The 13,169-nt window shown below is 44.9% G+C and overlaps 1 protein-coding gene across 7 annotated transcripts in view; it reads left to right on the forward strand.

The window, feature by feature from the left end:
* Specc1 (sperm antigen with calponin homology and coiled-coil domains 1) overlaps nucleotides 1-13,169 on the forward strand; it is a 274,206-nt gene that overhangs the window by 112,745 nt on the left and 148,292 nt on the right. The window contains exon 1 of one of the 7 annotated variants that reach the window (XM_036196416.1): nucleotides 1,541-1,765. The exons of the other annotated variants lie outside the window; for them this stretch is intronic. Coding sequence (XP_036052309.1) covers nucleotides 1,726-1,765 — 40 coding nt within the window. The 5' untranslated portion in view covers nucleotides 1,541-1,725. Of the gene's footprint in view, nucleotides 1-1,540; nucleotides 1,766-13,169 lie in introns of those variants that run through there. 7 annotated transcript variants of the gene reach the window in all.

The following is a 13,169-nucleotide window of genomic DNA, read 5'->3' on the forward strand; positions in this document are numbered from 1 at the left end:
TCTATATCTGTAGAGTAGTCTGCAGCCCTCAGACCTCACCAGGGAAGTGTCTTTGTGTGGATTATGGTTAACGTAGAACCTCAAAACTGATCAGAGTGCAGAGCGTCAGTGGAGATGTCTGTGTTTCCCCGATCCAAGGCTTAGGGACCCTCGCAGAAGAAGGGGTAGGAGGTCAGTCATGGATGACCAAAGGAGAACAGTGTCTTCTGGACATACAAGACCACTGCACCCATGAACTCATGGCACTGTAGCTGCCTGCACAAGATGAAGCCTGTCAGCCTTCTAGCAGGGAGGGGAGAGGGGCTGGTCCCTCAGCTGAGAAACTATAGACAGTCGACAACTTCGAGGGGAGGAAGAGATGGCTTTCTTTAAGGGTGTGGCCTTTAAAGAAATGCTACAATGGATGGCCCGCATCTAGAAGTACGTGGGCAGTACAAATTGATGGATTCTTAGAAAAAAGAAAAGACAAAAGAGAAGTTAGGTGACTTGAGAAGGGAGTTGGAGGAGGTAGGGTAAATGTGACCAAAATACATTGAATGAAATTCTCAGAGAATTAATAAAAATAAGAAACAAGTTTTTTTAAAAAGAGCCACAACAACTAAGCAGTGTCCCCTCAGTATGGGTAGCTCCGGCCTTTAATCCCAGCACTAGGGAGGCAGAGGCAAGCAGATCTCTGTGAGTTCGAGGCCAGCCTGGTTTATATTATATTGCAAGTTTCAGGAGAGTCAGGGCTACAGACAGAGACCCTGTCTCAAAACAACAACAAAATACCAACAACCAACCAACCAACCAACAAAGCTGTGTTCAGTCAGGCAGGGGAGAGGACCATTTATTCCGTTCGTGATTTTATTGTTCCTGAGTATTGTCACTGTAAGGTTTGGTTAGGTCTGGCTGTTTCAAGTGAAGGAGGGAAAGATGGACAGGGTCATTTCTTATAACACCATTCTTTTATGACACCAGTTTCTGCTTCTGACTGGCACTGGATCGTGGGCAGGACTGTCCGCTTGGTTTTCTTCCCCTGCTCGCTGACAGTTGTTCCACACTCATTCATTGCTCCATTTAGAAATGTTTGTTGAACGTCTGCCCTGTGTTAACTCTAGGTCTTTCTTGTTCAGATCGATCTTACTTCTCACGTGCAAGACTTCACCTTGCCTATGGCACTTGGCTTCAGCCTTCCACAGTGGGGTTTTTCCAGCCTACCTGGTCCAGCCGCAGTTCTCCGCGTGGGCGGGTAGAGAGAGGCCTGAAGTCGGTCAGCCGACAAAGGGCCGGGAAGGGCTCTTTGGACACTAGGAGCGGTATGCAGATGAGGGGGCGGGCCTTGCTTGACAGACAGCCAGGAGTTGAGCGGGGGGCGGGCCGCAGGATGCAGATGAGAGGGGCGGGCCACGCCAGGCGGACATTGAGGAGCCCAGGGGGGCGGGGCTCGCCTGACAGACTACAAGGAGTTGAGGCCGAGTCAATCAGGCGGGATGCAGATGAGGTGGGCGGGTCGTGAGGAACCCCGGGGGCGTAGCGTATGCAGATGAGGGGGCGGGGCCCGCCCGCGGGCGCGAGGAGCGGCTCTCTGGCCGCCGGGAACTGGAAGGCGCCCGGCTCTTTCTTTGACTGGAGCGGACCAGCGGCCGCCGCCGCCGCTTCACTAGCCGGAGCAGGCGCGCGCTGCGGCACGGCGGCCAGTCGGTCCGGGGCCTGCCAGCCCGCGGCCATCGGAGTCTGCCGACCATGGGCAACCACTCGGCGAAGCTGGAGGAGCCCGAGCCAGGTCTGTGGGGTGCGGGTCGCGCCCCCTTACCGCCACGCCCTTCCCCCCACCGCGGCCCGCCTCGCAGGGGCGCGGGGCAAGGTGAACTTCCCCGGGCCGTGAGTCTCCGCTCTGGAATGCGCTAATGGGGTTGTGAAATTACCTGTGCTCGCCGGGCCACCAGCCGGGGCGGGGCGGGGCGGGCGTTGCAGGCGGCGGGCCGGCGGGGGTCCTCCCTGTGTCCCCCCCCCAGTCCCGGCCCCTCCCCCCCCAGCTAGGGGGGCGTCTGAGATGAAAAGTGTGACTTGGCAGTGCTTTTCTGGTTCTTTGTCCATTTTGCAGGGTGCCATTTGCATACCACACACTTTCTGGAGCCCCGCAGAAAGGTGGCGGCCCGTCAGCTGATTTCATTACTCGTGCTCAGTCAGACCAAGGACTTGACTGTGACTTGTTTCTGACCCATAGTAATCTGGATCCTGTTCTAGGATGCCAGCAACTTATCCGTGTATCAACTTTGTATTTGCTTGGGACTGGAGGGAGCTCGGTGGGGAGTCAGCTGGGTTCCGGTTTTCATCTTCTCTTTGCTCTGCCGGGACTCCGCTCACGTTTAGATGCTCCTCACCACGGGTGTATTTAAAACAGCAGGACTGTCATGTGAATTAAATGGGACTTAATTTAGCCGCAAACATGGCACCCTGGCCTATTGGAAAGATTTTTGTGGCAGGTTGACCAGCAGAGCTATTAACATTTTTTTCAAAGTAGTAGTGATTTTTTTTTTTTCATAGACCAAGCCTTTTTTACTATCTTTAAAAAAAAAAAAAAAAAAAGCTTCCCGTTTGTTTAGCCTTCTGACTCTGCTTATGCCTTCACCACTATTCCATTTACTGTTCCTTAAGAAGGAATACACCCCTGGGTCACATTTTGTGCACATGAAACCTCCTTAGGCGCTGCTAAATTGTTTTCTGTTTGTTTTAGACTTAGGTCTCACAGCGGGAACCCCTCTGCCTGGGCACAAAACACATGCAGATTTTGGTGCTATTTTGACCTTACTAGGTAGAGTAAGGGTTGGAGATAGCCCAGTCTTGTCAGAGGTTGTATTGTAGGAAAGCCCAGGTTGATGTGTCAAACACAGGACCATTTCAAGTGCCTCAAAGCAGCCCTCTGCAAAAGGAAAAACAATCACAGTAGCAATTTTAAAGCGTTTAACTTGGAGAGCAGTTCCGCTTCCTACTGTCTCACCAAGGCTGAAACTTGTAACTTGAGGACGGTATTGAGGCTCTAAGGTGAAGTGACTAGTCCAGTGACTTACGCTTTGATTCTGGCGTGGTGCTCCATGTATAACCCAGTCAGCTTAACCTCCATCCATAGCTCTTCACTCACACCCTAGCCCTTTGAATCTGGACCGACACTTACTGACACTTGTGGTACATTGGACTGTTAGGCCAGCCACTACTCAAAACTTTGACAGCCACACTGGAATCTGAGGGTGAAGAGAGAACCCGTCTTAGGGGTGGGTTACTGTGTAGATTACATAGGAGTTTCACACAGCAGTTATCCAAACTTTTTTTTTTTTTGTACAGAATAACCAATAAATGAAACTAAGGATAATTCATTGTTTATTCTACTGAGAAAAGTTCGGATGAGTTAACTTGCTGATGAACTAGGTAAAGGAGATATAACATTTACATTGATATTACATGTCAATGCCAAGTAATTGTGAGAAACTATTATTTCCTTTACTTAAAAAAGTATGAGGAGACTTGCTTTTGTTGATCAGTTGTTTGATATTAAGATTTCCAAGTGCCCTTACATTTTAAAGCTCTCCAGTGACAAGGATATGTGTATGCCAGTGGCTTATTTTATCTTAATATTTGTGTCGCTCAGATGGAACTCAGGGCTTTGCACATGCTAAGCACATGCTCCACCACTGAGCTCCATTCCCCAGCCCTTTGTTGTGGGTCTTCAAAGTGAGTATAATTTCAGAATGGGAATCCAGTCTAGCTTGCCGCAAGGAAGATACTTGATTGGGAATCTTGGCAAAGGCTTTAAATCCTGGGCTCTGGCTGAAAGGATGACTGTAACTTTAACAACGCCTTTATGAAATGCTGTGAAACTTACCAGTGAGACTCTAGAAAGCAGAGCTCTGTGCAGGATGAATGTGCAGTTGTTGGTGCGTTGAGCTAGAATGTGAGTGAGCAAGGACTTCTGCAGGGGACCCAAGACGAGGGTGGTGGTAGGAGAGAGTTAGGCTGGAAGAGGCGAGAACTCCTGGGTCTGAATGCCACCGAGTTCCGCCACCGTGTTGGTTGTATCCTTTGGGAAGTGACACTCAGGATTGCATGAGATTTGTTACAGGAAGGAAGACCAAAGGAAGACAAAGGAAAGAGGAAGCAGAATTGCTTAGGGAACCCTCAGAGGGTAATACAGATCCGGGAGAGCCTCAGAATGATGTTGATCAGATGAAGTCTTAGCCTGCAGATGGGTTCTGCAGCAAAGCTGACTACTGGAGGAGATTTTACGTTTTCTGCCCACCAGCCTCTAGTTTTTCTGCTGTGGAAGGTCATTGACCAGAAGCTGCTTGGTGTGTGTGTGTGTGTGTGTGTGTGTGTGTGTGTGTGTGTGTACGCTCATACATGTGTGCACCGAGTAGAATCCTAGGATCCTTGTGGCATTTGAATGTTATGTTCTTCTTAGAGCTTTAGGGCTAGCTGGCAACAGTACCTCAGATGTTTGGACGAGGAGGTTCTATTTAAAGGGGAAATAGGAGTGAGTGAGATGGTTCAGTGGATAAAAGTGCTAGATACCAAGTCTTATTTTTTTATCTTTATTTATTTAGTTAGTTTTATTATTTTGAGACAGGGTTTCTTTGCATAGCCCTGGGTGTTCTGGAACTCACTCACTCTGTAGACCAAGCTGGCCTCAAACTTCATCCTGCCTCTGCTTCCCAAATGCTGGGATTAAAGAAGTATGCCAGGACCGCCTGGCTAGAAACCAAGTCTAAACAACTTGAGTTCAGTCCCTGGAATCTACATGGAGGAAGGAGAGAACAAGTTTGTGCACGTTGTCTTCTGACCTTCCCTTCACCACATACAAGTAAACAAATAAATTAATAAAGAGTCAATGAACGCATCCTTCTCTCAGACCCCTTCTGCAGGCTTGAGAAGGCTGATTGTATAGGCCCATTCTTCAGACGGTGCTCCTCCCTCCTGGGGGTGGGTAGTTTAGACAAAACCCACTTCCTTAGCTGCTGTGGCTGCTGCTTCTGTAGCTCTGTAGCAGCCACAGTGGCAGCAAGGTTCTCCTTACGTCCGTTGTCTTCTGAGTTAGTTCATTATAACTCACTGGAGTATTGGCAGGATAGTAAGAGAAATGATCAGGTTAAAGACAGAAGTTCCTGGGGCTAGAGAGGTGGCTCAGATGTTAGGGGTACGAAGGGCTCTTCCAAAGGACCTGGGTTCAAATCCCATCACCCACATAGCAGCTAACAACTGTCTATAATTCCAAAATCTGACACTGTCACACAGACTTACCTGTAGGCAAAACACCAATGCACACAAAATAAAAGTAATTTTTAAAAAAAGTTTATTTAAATAAATGACAGAAGTTTCATGTTCAAGGGTAGTTAAAAGATGAAGGCTACATCCCTTACTTGCTACAGGGTCTCGTTAACAGCCCTTCTGTTTCTAGGCAGGTTGCCACAGGGCTACCATCTGTGTACTGTTTAAAGGCTTCTGGGTAAAGCGATGGACAAGCCCAGCCAGCTTGGAGTTGTATTGACCCAGAGGGAGGGGTGCCATTTTATAATTGTGCCTAGAAGGTGAGCTGAGAAGACTTTTCCTAATCATAGTACAAGCTGAAGTGTCTGTTTAACATTTGTTTTAAATTTGCATTGAGAGTTTAACAATGAATATAAATGATCTAAAATAAAAGAAGTTTCCTTCTGTAGCACCTTTCTTGGGTCACATGCTATTCACTATAGGTAATGCCAACTATTGTTATAGATGAATTTCCATAATAGCCATTAAGACGACTGGTTTATTTTTTTTCCTCCTGTCTCAGTAAACTGTGATCTAGGGACCCTAAGGGAAGTTATTGGCTCCTACATTGCTATGGATATGTCCACACTCAGAGAGTATGGTGGATCCTACAGGAGGTTTCAGGGGTTAAGGATGAACGTGGTACATGCCATTTCTACCTACACTCAGTGTGCTAGACAGACAGCCACATAGCTCCAGACACCAAGAGACTAGAAGTGTCTCTGTAATGGCCAGATAGAAGGACAGCATGGCCAGTGGTGAACACTCGAAGTCTCTTTGCAAGCATGAACATTCTCAACCATATTTGTGTCAATATTTCATTATAAAACTTTTAATCTGAACTTAGGAGGCAGAGGCAGGAGAACTTCAGAGTTTGAAGCCAGCCTGGTCTACAAAGCAGGTTCCAGGATAGCCAGAGAAATCCTGTCTCACAAAACAAAACAAAACAAAACAATAAAACAAAACAAAACAAAACAAACAAAACAAAACCAAAACAACCCAACCAAACAAAATAAACCAAAAATATTTTTTAAAATCTGAATAGCTGAAAGGCATAATTCCTTTGTCCACATTTGTTTTATTCCTCTGTCCATCTATTCATCTGTCTATTCCTCTGCCCCTCTTTGTGTTTTGATTGTTTTTAAGACAGGGTTCTATAGGCTCACCTTGAGCTCACTGTGTAGCTGAACCTTGAACTTATGATCCTCCTGCTTTCACTTCCCAAGTGCTGGCCTTACAAGTACATGCTACCACTTCTGGGGTTTTTTGCAGTGATGAGGATCAAGCCCAGGGCTTGTGTGTATGATAAGCAAGCACTGCCAACTACCCAACCATATCCCCTCCCTCTGTCCCTCCCTCCTTTTCCTCCCTCCCTCTCCCCCTTTCCCTCTCCCTGTCTCCCTCCCTCTCCCCCTCTCCCTCTCCCCCTTTCCCTCTCCCCATTTCTTTTTTTTTTTTTTTTTTTGACAGTGTCTCCCTACACAGCCCAGACTGGCCTTGAATTCAGAAGTCTGCCTGCCTCTGCCTCCCTAGTGCTAGGATTAATGTATGCCACTGTGCTTGGCTCCATTTTTATTTTTTGATATAATTCAAAGACATTGTGGTTATCTCTACAAGTCTACATAATACTCTATATCTTTACAGTTTTTAATTAAAGTTAGTGGTTCTCCACTAATCCTTGCTGTGAAAGTAGAGAAATTAAATTTTCACTATTATATCTCTTGGGCCCTATTTCTGTAAGTCATATATAAATTGTAATTTCACAATATAGCAATTCCAGGCCAGCTAAGGCCACATAGTGAGACCCTGTCTGAAAGGGAAAAAAAAATCTAATCTCATTGTTAGTATCAAAATACACATGGTGGCTGTACAGATGTTCACTGCTAAATTTTGGTATATTTTTATACCAAATTTGTTTTTATAAACTTTGGTATATATTTAAAAACCTAAGGGAGTAAAGTGTGTGGCTCAGTGGAAGAACATATGCTTAGCATGTGCAAAACCCTGGTTTCAACTCCCAACAGACTCCTACACACACACACACACACACACACACACACACACACACACACACACACACCAAAAAACCAAAAGACTTAAAAACTTTAAAAAATAGGCAGTGTGCTTGGCTTTGCACTAGGTACTTGTGAATCTCTACTTCCTTTTTCTTAGGCTGCTTCCCTAGTTCCCAGTCAACTTTTTTTTTTTTTTTTAATTGTTTTTCGAAACAGGGTTTCCCTGTGTAGCCCTGGCTGGCCTAGAGCTCTCTCTGTAGACCAGGCTGGCCTTGAATTTAGAGATCTGCCTGCCTCTGCCTTCTGAGTGCTGGGATTAAAGGTGTATGTTAGCACTGCCCTACTTAAATTCAGATTTTTAAAAACTCTTCATAGTATAGATATCAGAACTTAAACAAGGAGGCGGACATTTCTCTGTCTAGATTCAAGTTATATTTTACTTAATTCTGGTCATTATTTAATTTATTTATTTTGAGACAGAGTCTCTAGTATGTTGCTCTGGCTAGCCCAGACTTGCTATGTAGACCAGGCTTGACTTTAAACTCACAGAGATCTGTTGCTTCTGCCTCCCGAGCGCTGGGCATGAAGAGTTGTCCTCCTCCTCTCTGCCTAGCCTGGTCATCCCCTCACTCAAATCTGCATGCCGCTTGGTGAATTTGTACTTCTGCGTTTACACTGTCTTGATAGTTCCCCACCTAACTCCGAAGACCTTTGACTTGACAGATTGCCTACTTTTTGTATGTTTTTTGTATCTTTTTTTATTTTTGGTTTTTTGAGACAGGGTTTCTCTGTAGCTTTGCATCTTTCCTGGAAACTCGCTTTGGAGGCCAGGCTGGCCTTGAACTCACAGAGATCCGCCTGCCTCTGCTTCCCGAGTGGTGGGATTACAGGTGTGCGCCGCCGCCGCCGCCGCCGCCGCCACCGCCGCCGCCCCCCACCCAGCTGTTTTCTGTATCTTACTTACATCAGTATCTTTCTTGATAGTAAAGCAAATGTGATTTTTGATTTAACTGTGGTTCTCTCTTGGCTTCGTCTGACTTGCAAGGTCACTTTACTGAAATAATAGAAAAGGCCAGTTAAAAACGGGATACAAGGTTTCTCAAATGAGAGGGTAGACCTTTCACAATGGTAAGATCATAATCCTAAACTCGTATGCTAACTGACAAAACACTGGAAGAATTTACCCATGTGTCATACACAAACGTTTTTCCAGGATGCTCATAGAATGGTTAAAATGACGACCTGTTCTAAAGACAGAAAACATCATTAGAATCTTTAGGGGGATTTTTACTGGTCACTCTGTGACTAATGCAATAAAACTAAATAATAAAAGTTGAAATTTTAAAAACCATTGGGAACATTTTGACTCACTAGGAGTTGAAAACTGTTCTTCCGGGTCATTTAGGAAAGTAGTTGAAGTACCGATGAAGTCACAAACAATAAGCAGATCCCTTCTTCTGAAAGGTTTTGTTGTCAAGTAAGGAAAAATGAGAAGGACTGAGGCCAGCAGTAGATCGTTAGGAAACACTGGCAGGAAACAGGGCAGGTAGCTTGGGCTGCAGAGCCTGTGTCCCAGCTTAGCCCGGGAGCTGCAGGCCAGGCTGGACGACAGAGAAGACTGTCTTTGCTGCTGTTCTCTGACCTTAGCGGGTCGCACATGGTGGCACTTAGTGTTTGCTGAATACATAGGAAAGAACAAAAGAGAAAACAACTGGAGTGAAAAATGCAGAAGTGAGTTTCTGTTATAACAACGACGTAGATAAAGCTACATTTAGATTCATCCAGAAAAAAATCCCCCCACATTAACTGTGTAAGAACACATCGGGGAGGGGCAGTCAGTAAAGTGTTTACTGTGGCAGCATGAGAACCTGACTAGACCCCAGAACCTACTGGAAAAAGCTGGGCATGGCAGCATGCGCCGGTAGTCCCCGCACTGGGAAGATTGTTCAGAAAGGTCTCTGGGGCTTGCTGACCAGCCAGTGAGAGACTGTCTCAAAAATTATGGTGGAGAGCAGAGTCCCAAAGTGGAGATCTTGTCTTAGAAAACGAGGACATCTTGACCAATGGTCTAAACATGCACACACACTCACACACACACACACACACACACACACACACAGAATTCATGTTATAAGGGATGGTGGAGCCAGGTTTTGTTTGTTTAAGGTAGAATAAAAAATTAAAATAGATTTTGACAAAATCAAAATTGTATAGAAAAACCAAATTTAACAAAAATCAATTTATGAAGACAAGAAACAGGCCCGGGAGTGCAGCTCAGTGAGAAAGTCTGGGAGTAGCACATGTGAGACCCTGGATTTGATCCTATGAGAGAAGGGGGAAGGAAGGAGATGGGGAAAAGAAAAGAAATTAAATATTTGTACACACAAGGCGTCTTGGAAGATATCAGAAGATAACTTCAAAACACCCTGAGCCCAGATGGTTTCAGGTGAGATTTTTCACTTATAAGGAAGATGGACTTTCCTATGCTAAAAAGTAGTGTGGCGCGTTTTGTAAAGATGTCTTTCAGAGGGGGCAAGTAATGATTTGATATATATGTAGATTATTTCTTACTTGGTAATTAACAGAAAACTTATAATGACCGTCAAATTTATAGCTGTTGTTTAGGACCAGATCAGATAAAAAGGGAAGTGAGTTAATGGGCCTTTCCTGTTATTATGTACTCTGTCCCCTAGAGCTACAAGCTGCAGTACATCCTTTCTTTCTGAAGTTGCTTTTGGTCATGGTATTTTATCACAGCGATAGAAAAGTAACTAATACACATTCTAACTCAAAGAAGGGTTTGGATTTTGCCTTTTAGAAATGTCTGGGTATTTATAATCCTTTGAATCATTCAACTCTTTCATTGAGATTTATTATTTTATGTGTATGAATGTTTTCCCTATGTGTGTACCACGTGTGTGCCTGGTGTCCTTGGAGGTCAGAAGAGGGCATTGATCCCCTGGCACTGGAGCTGCAGACATTGGTGAGCCACCATGTGGGTGCTGGGAATCAAACCTGGGTCCTCTGCAAGAGCAAGAAGTGTTCTTAACCACTGAGCCAATTCTTCAGCCCCAAATTGTTTTCCTATAGCTACAGTTTCAACTTGTCCTAGAGCTGTAGTGAGGTCAGAGTGGTTTATGCAGCATTTTTGATGCCTGTGAAAGCTCATGCAGGGCTCTGTGGATCCTTATGAAGGCTCCTGTGACAGTGCTTCTCTCAGGACATACCGCAGCGAGCACAGCCTCTTGTTAGTCTCCTCCTTCCTGGCCATCTTCCTACCTTCCCCTGCAGCACCTACTTCCCATGGATGCTGAGTGCCCAGCTGTGCCTTAATTCTCTGCATACTCCTCTGGGCGGGGCACGGAGGGACTGAGGGCAGCTCTCCCTCGTATTCCTGGAAACAGTTGAGTTCTCAGGAAAAGAAGGTAGGTTTAGGATAGTTTAATGTGATAGGCCAGATGTTTAAAATTAGATTTTTTAAAGATGCTTTGATATTACTTTTTTTTTTTTTCAGAAAAACTTATGCATAGTAGGTTTTCCTTATTTTGTCACAAGTAACCTGCCCACTGCCTCTCTTCCTTGCCAGAGAACCCCTGTTCCCCTGCTCCTGCTTCCCTGGGTTTTGGTAACTCATGCTGGTTAGAGATACCCTTTTATTAGTGTCTTCCTCGGTTCCTTTTTTTTTTTTTTATCCTCTTACTTTAGAACAAAGAGTGTGAGTTTGTTTTGAGACAAGGTCTTGTTCTGTATCCCTGGTAGCCTGTTCTTGCTGTGTAGACCAAGCTGGCATTGAACTCTTGGCAAACCTACTCCTTCAGCCTCCTTATGGGCTTATGGGCATGTACCTTCATGTCCAGCACAATTAGTCCCGTTTCCTTGAACCTCCCCTCATTTCCATTTGATTGTCCCAAATGTAACCTTATTGTGGATAAATATTAACAATAAGGGCTTATGATAAGCCTGGAAAAGTGAACCCACCAGTTGGACCCCAAACTACAGTTAGTGGAGAACTAGTACCAGTGACCTCCGAAGCCCTGGGACATCCTCTTTGTTTATGTGCCAACAAACTCATCTCTTTTCTCTAATAGGTCCTGTGTTTCTCCCTAAGGTTAACAGCCAACTAGAAAAAAAAAAATCTTGAAGGTCAAATTATCAGCAGTTTAACTTTCTGATCTCAAAATAGATCAAACAAAGAGACTATTCACAGTGGTCATAAAAGTATTAGGAGATTATCTGTTGATAGTTATATTTTGGTCTCTCATTTTCCTTCAATCTGAAAACATTCAGTGTGCCAAAGTTACATGGAATTATATGCCTACAAAATGGACCTCAGGCTAATAAAAGAAGTCTTGTTGTAGGTCAACAAAGTATATGGGGAAGATACATACCTCTGTGTGCTTATATGTTGATTGTGTGATTGTGTGTGTGTGTGTGTGTGTGTGTGTGTGTGTGTGTGTGTCCCTCACAACTTCCCCGACATGTTAATTTTCTGGGGCATTCCATTCTTGTGCTTTATGCTTTGGTTTGCATTACTTTATTTGATGTGTATGTGGGCCTGCATGTGTATATGTGTACTATGTGTGCAGGTGGCCTGCAGAGGCCAGAAGAAGGCTTTAGCTCCTTTGGAACCAGAGTTGTAGGAGGTTGTAAGCTGTCTGATGTGGGTACTTATAATATTCATTTTCACATCTTCTGTATCATTGGGGTATCCTGAACTTTGTGCTAACTATTTTGTATATAAAATTGTCCTTAAAGTATTGCAAGGTCTCAGTCTCTGTCTGTCTATCTGTCTCTCCCCCCTCCCCTTTTGTTTTTGAGATAGGGTTTCACTGTGTAACAGCCTTGGCTGTCCTGGCACTAACTCTGTAGACCAGGATGGCCTTGAACTCATAGTGATCTGCCTGCCTCTGCCTCTCAAGTGTTGGGATTAAAGGCTTGCACCACCACCAAGCAAGATATCTCTTTCATTAACTGTTTTCTTATCCCCTTTATGTCATCATTGTTAATGCTAATTCTGCCAGTGGTCTTGACTTTGTGATGCTCTGAGAGCCTCCTGATGCCTGGAGTCAGCTTATATTGCTTGTCAGCATTCTGGGCCTTCTTCACCTCTCCCCTGTTCCTGATCTCTTCCTGGTGTCTGGAAACTGTAACCAAACCTGCCAGACTATGTATACACCAGTTATTGTTTCTCCTGTTTATAAAAAGAAAATATAGGGCTGGGGTGAAACTCAGTGGTGGAGTGCTTACCTAGCATGCTGTTAAAATTCCTTCCCTGGGGGAAACATAAACAAAGTCTATTCCTTCTCCTAAAACTAAGGACCCAACGACAAACTAAAGCATGATTCTGCCAAAGTTCACTCAGAGGAACTAACAGAACATAGGCGAGGGGTTACTTACAGGAGTGTGGGTATTCCTCCCACAACAGGCCACACTTGGAAAAGCTCTGCCCTCCTCAGCCACACAGTTGGAACCCCCTACCCCTAATCTTCCTCAGTCTATATGTGTTAGCCCATCCCCAAGGCCATGTGCAGTTAGCACAGAGTTGTGTACAACAGGTAGTGGGGAGCAGCTGGATACACAGATGAGGGTCTAGTGGTCCTCTTTGCCCTTCAATGAGGAGAAGTAAACCTAACAAGGCCAGCTGGGATAATCCTTTTGCAAGGGGATGCAACTGAACTCCCCATGTTGGCAGTTACATAGTTTAGAACAGTGGTTCTCAACCTGTGAGACCTCCATGGGGGTAGCATATCAGATACTTACATTATGATCCATAACAGTAGCAAAATTACAGTTATGAAGTAGCAATGAAATAATTTTGCGGTTGGGGGTCACCACAACATGAGGAACTGTGTTAAAGGGTTACAGCATTGGGAA

Source organism: Onychomys torridus, chromosome 8, assembly GCF_903995425.1.
Source record: "Onychomys torridus chromosome 8, mOncTor1.1, whole genome shotgun sequence".
NCBI lineage: Eukaryota > Metazoa > Chordata > Mammalia > Rodentia > Cricetidae > Onychomys > Onychomys torridus.